This window comes from Galeopterus variegatus, unplaced genomic scaffold (assembly GCF_000696425.1).
Source record: "Galeopterus variegatus unplaced genomic scaffold, G_variegatus-3.0.2 Scaffold452, whole genome shotgun sequence".
Classification (NCBI taxonomy): Eukaryota; Metazoa; Chordata; class Mammalia; order Dermoptera; family Cynocephalidae; genus Galeopterus; species Galeopterus variegatus.
In genome coordinates this window covers 251,343-256,711 of record NW_007726563.1, presented here as the reverse complement: position 1 = coordinate 256,711, position 5,369 = coordinate 251,343, and the positions used below count along the sequence as shown (strand labels likewise).

Sequence of the window (5,369 nt, the reverse complement as noted above, 5' to 3'; positions counted from 1 at the left end):
GAGAAGCGCTCCAGGCCCCCGGCGCCGGCGTAGCGTGCGTCCGCGGGAAAGCGCGAGAAGCCGCGAGCGGGGGGCGCCGCGGGGCCCGCGTCCGGGGGCTGCCCCAAGTCTGAGAAGTTGTTCCGGGGAGGGGAGTCCCGGCGGCCCAGAGACGGCAGGGCCGGGGCCGCAGCTGGGGGCTCAGGGTCATTGCTGAACTCTGGCGGCGGTGGGATGACCTCAAAGCTGAACTCCTCCGCCTCCTCCTCTCTCTTGTAGGAAGGAGAAGGTGGGGAAGAGGAGGATTTGGGCAGCAAGCGGCCCTGAGGGAGGTTGGAGGGTGCTGGTCTTTCCCAGGCCACAGGGCCTTGGGGCCCCGCCTTACTACAGTTGTGCCGCCTTGGCTCTGTGCTCTCTGGGTCTCTCCAGGGCTGCGCTGACGAGGTCAGCCAGGAGTCCTTCTCAGCCTCCTTGGGTAACTTGGGGACCACAGTGAAAGAGTTGGGCCGGCCCTGGCTGTAGAAGAAGCTGTCATAGCCGGCCTCGGGTTGGCTGCTGTGGCCACGGAGACTTCCTGGCAGGGAGGACCGCCCCTGGGCAGCCCCTCCAAACCTCCCCTTCTGCGCCCTCTGCCTGGCTGCCAGGAGCAGGGCCATCGGGGAGCCCCGTTCCACCACCTCCCCGGTCACCGGGTGCCTGAGGAGTTCGTCAGCCGACTGGGCTGAGGCAGGGGGTTTGGCTGGCAGCCCCTGGGGCTCCTTCACTTCTACAGGCTCCCCTAGCCCTGCAGCCTCTCCTCTGGCCAGGGTGGGTATCACCACCGCAACCTCTCGACTGGGACTGTTCTGGCTGCGATGGGGCTTGTAGAGAAATCGCACCTCTTCTCGGCCACGGGACATCTTTGGTGGGAGAGCTGGAGAGGAGAGGGCTCCCCGTGTTGGCAGCCTAGTGGCCTCCGAGGGGGGCCCTTCTGCCTCTGGCTGGGTAGGCACTGCAACTGCTTGACATTCCAGCTTCTCCCACTGCCCAGCTGGGACCAGGTCATTCCCCATCATCAGCTGGGATGATGTGATGGGCAGAGCTGTGGTTGTGGATCGTATGGCAGGCCCAGGTATGGCCTTGGGTGGTGCACCTGGCCCAGGCATGGCCTTGAGTGGTGTGGCTGATCCAGGCATGGGTGGCCCAGGAGTAGCCTTGGGTGGTGGGGTCAGTCCAGGCATGGCTGGCCCAAGTGTGGCCTTGGGTGGTGCAGCTGACCCAGGTATGGTCTTGGACTGGACTGGTGTGGTTGACAGAGGGGTGGTGGATAGAAGTGGTGGATTCTTGGCGATGGGCTTGGAGAATTTGCCATTATCAGCTCCATTTTCAAAGATTCTTTCCCCTTCTAGCCGTGGTTTGGGAGGCAGAGAGCCTATGCTGGGCCTCACATCCTTCTCCGTTGATGAAGAAAGCCGGGCCTCCAGCTCATTCCGGATCTGCCAGACACTGGGAGTTGGAGAGTCTTGGTGGATATAGTCCACAGGAGGGAGGGTCAGGCTGGCGGAGGCCTCCTTCTCTGGCAGGCTGCTGCAGGGACGCTTCTCAGGAACATCTGGGGGGATCTCCTTCTCTGGCAGGTTCAGGGGGGGCTCCTTCTCTGGCAGGCTGGGGTCCTTCTTGCCCTCCTTGCCCTGGAAGGCCACCGATGGGCCTGGCTTATGACTGAGGAACCGGTCCTCTCTCCTGGAGCCACAGAGATAGGCTGCCAGTTCATTCCGCAGCTTTTCCATCTGGCTGGGATCCCTCCAGTCCACAGGTGCTGAAGAGGCTGTGTCCTCTGGGCTGGGGGGCTTGGGTTTGGGTTTGAGAGCAGGAGAGCTGGATTTGGTGCTTTTCATAAACCCAGCAGCTGGAGGGGCTGCCTTCTCAGCAGAAGGCAAAGGAGGGGCAGGTGGGGGAAGAGGAGGTGCCGGGGGAGGGAGTGGGGGTGCAATAGGGGGCAGGGGAGGGGCTGGGGGTGGAGTCTCAGTTTGTTCGTTTGTCTGGGACTGGGACTGGCTGAGCCTCGGGCTAGCTGGTGCCACAGCCCTAAGCTCCCCAGGGCAGTCTGGCTCAGGGGCCCTATCTGGGTAGACCTGGGATGCAGGGCGGATGTGGAAGCTAGGAGGCAGTGGGAGTCGACTGGATGCCTTCTTGGTGGCCCCCTCTTCCACTGGGAGTGCCCCTTGTACTTCCTGAACTGGGATGGACGAAGTTCTGACTGGGGTTGGGGGAGGCACCTTGAACGAACGGGGGAAGGTGAGGTGGGGCTCTGGGTTAGGTCCCAGGGAGTTCCTCTTTGGCTCGGCAGGGCTCCTGGGGGGGCTGGTTCTAGGAGTCTCTGGCTGCCTGCCATTCAGTGCCACCTCTGATTTCCATTTGGTGACTCTGCAAGGGGGAAAGAGACGAGTCCCCATTGTGTGAGGAGACACTGGAACTGGAGGTGCTGGCACTGGCAGATGGAGTGGTGGGGGGGCTGTAAAGGCCAAGGGTGGGGCAGGGGGAATGAAGTCAGGAGGGGTGGGTGTCGATGGGGGGGATAGGGCCCCCAGTACTGGGGGTGGAGGTGGGGCCATGCTGGGTGGGGGTGGAGGTGGGGGTTCCAGCAGCAGGGGAGGTGGTGGGGGAGCTGTGGAAGGTGGAGGTGGTGGTGAGGACTCCCTTGGAGATTGTGAAGTGTCCTGGGGTGGCCCTGGGGCTGGGCCTGGAGGAGGTGGGGGGATGAGTGGATCTTGGCCATAGTGCCCAGGCCTTAGGTCACCCACAGAGCTGTACAGTCGGAGGTTGCCATTGACTAGTGAGCTGGTACCTGAAAGAAGGAAGAGGCAAAGATGAGGAGGGGGAACAAGGCAGAACAGCCTTGCCAATCTCTGTTTACCCAGGGCAGGGCTGGGGGTGGGCACCTGGTATGGATTCTGTCCCCCAAGGTTTCTGTATAAGTAGCTTGATCCCCACTGTGACTGTTAAGAGGGTGGGAAATCTTATTATGGTAATCGGAAGGTGCAGCCTTGAAGAGGTGATTAGATTGTAGGACTGTGCTGTAGTGAATGGATTAAAAACAGTGGTCAGGGACGTGGTTCTAAGGGCTTTAAAAGAGCACATGAGAGGTTAGTCTCTCTCTGCTCTGCCATTTTCTGCCATGTGAGACCTGCACTGCTATAAAGCTACTACCAAGACCCTCATCCGATGTATTCCCTGGAGTTTGGACTTCCTAGCCTCCAAAACTGCAAGCAATAAATTTCATTTTCTTTATAAATCACCCAGTTCCAAGTATTGTGTTATAAGCAACAGAAACAGACTAAACAGAATAAACAAATGAACCCAAGAGAATAACTGGCCCACTTCATGCCTTTCTCCCTGAACACCAAGTGAGGGAGCAGCCATATCTTTAGTCTCCTGAGCTGCACTGGAAGTGGCCCCTTTTTTCCAGGGAGGGGCCTACCTGGCCTGGCACAGCCTTTTGGGCCTGCATTAAATACTCTCCATTTGCCTCTCCAGTCATCCTCCACCCTTCCTACCCTGCTCTGTGCCAGGACTCTCTTGCCTTCTGAGATCAGAGGGTTGGGGCAAGAGAGGCCATGGTATTGATTCCCCCAGCTCCCTCCCTGCTGGGTCACAGGTCAGCAGGCTGCCTTTCCTCCACCACACAGTTCCTGCCAGGTAGACCCTGTCCCATAGCTCAGAGAGAGCACCAGCTCCTGCCATGGTCAGTCCGTGGGGCATCACCATCTACTTTGGCACCCTAACCATGCTCACACTCCTGTATACTGTCCCTTTACTAAACTCTTTTCAGTTTTAGCACTCCCCTTTGGGTGTGCCATCTGTTTGGGGGACCTTGGCTGGTACAAAGCTGGAAAGGCCAGGGTTCAAGTCCCACCTCAACCACTTACTAAATGTGTGACCTTGGACATGCTAATTAACCTTGCTGAGCCTCAGTTTCATCATCTATCAAATGGATATAATGTCAGTACTTACCTCATAAAGCTGTTGTGAGGATTAAATGAGAGAATTCATGTAAACACAGGTAAAGTGTTTATCATGGTGCTGGGCCCATAGTAGGCAACTAATGATTGGTGACCGTTTTGACTACTACCACCTGTGCTTAACTTTGCAGACCAGGTCAGACAGGGAAAGTGGGAGAGAGATAGGAAGTCATGGGGCAGGGGCAGGGCCCCAGAGACATCCTTAGTGAGTAAGGTTGGGTGGAGGGAGACCTACAGGAGGGAGCAGTTTGAATAAACAGTTCCTGTTTTCTAAAGGCCTAGAATCTAAGAACCCAGGTTTCCACTTCACAGAGAACTCCTGGGTCAGATTCTGGACTGCGGGATGGAACAGGGGTGTGCAGAAGGAAAATGAGCTGGGCAACCTGGCCACTGAAGAGATGCTGAGCACCCCTGGCCCCAGCAGCTCACATCCCTCCCTTCTTCGACCCAGTCCCCAGCCCCTTTCCCCAGAGTCTACTTCCCTCTTAGGGGCACCGTCCTTTCAGCCTTCCCCTCAGTTCTGCAGAGAGCATAGCAAACCTGGGGAACATGCAGCCCTGAACGGCTCCTCTCACCTGTCTGACTTCAAAACAGAGAGACCAAGAGCGGAGAAGGGGAAACTAACATTCACTGTGTACCCAACTGTCAGGAGCAGGGATACAGCAGTCAAAAAGCAAAACAGACAAAACACCAGGCCCCCTGGAGCTTATGCTTTAACAGACAATGAACATAAAACATTAGTAAATTATTACCACATTAGATGAGGAGTGCTGTGCGGAAAAAATAACAGGGGAGAGGTGCTGAGGGTAGGCATTTTAAGTAGGGTGATAAGAGAAGTCCTCTCTGAGAAGGTGACATTTGAGCAAAAAAGGAAGGAGTGAGGGAGGGAGCTGCACAGATGTCCAGCAGAAGTGCATTCTAGACAGAGGGAGCTGTGTGCAAAGCCCGAGAGGTGGAAATGTGCTGGGGGTAAAGGAGCAACAAGGAGACTGTGTAGCTGGAGCAGTGTGGAAGGGAGAAGAAAGATGGCGATGCAGCCAGATGGCCAGACGAGGCCAGACTCTGGCAGTCCTTGTAGGAACCTGTTCTTTGAGTGACATGAGAAGTCATTGGCAGGTTTTGAGCAGAGGTGTGACATGAAGTGACATGCATCCCCTCCAGTACTGCATTTACTCCTCCAGAACTGGAATTGTTCTTCCCGTTGTTCATCGGAAGATACAGAGGTGTGAGGGGTTAAGAGTGACCCAAGGCAGCAAAGCCATTATGTGGGGAGCTGGGATGAAAAGCTATGTCCATCTGACTTGAGTTCTTTCTGCCGCTGCATGCTGCTCCTTCCTGCTGTGGCCTTGTCCCTTCATCAGCCTTCCCCCACCAGAAGCGGGCCTTAGC

General features: G+C 56.9%; 1 protein-coding gene across 1 annotated transcript in view; it reads right to left on the bottom strand.

Annotated features, from left to right (window-relative positions):
* LOC103587467 (chromosome unknown open reading frame, human C6orf132) overlaps positions 1 to 5,369 on the bottom strand; it is a 35,031-nt gene that overhangs the window by 1,835 nt on the left and 27,827 nt on the right. The window contains exon 4 of the mRNA XM_008568930.1: positions 8 to 2,806. Within this exon, the coding sequence (XP_008567152.1) occupies positions 8 to 2,806 (2,799 nt within the window). The remainder of the gene's footprint in view (positions 1 to 7; positions 2,807 to 5,369) is intronic.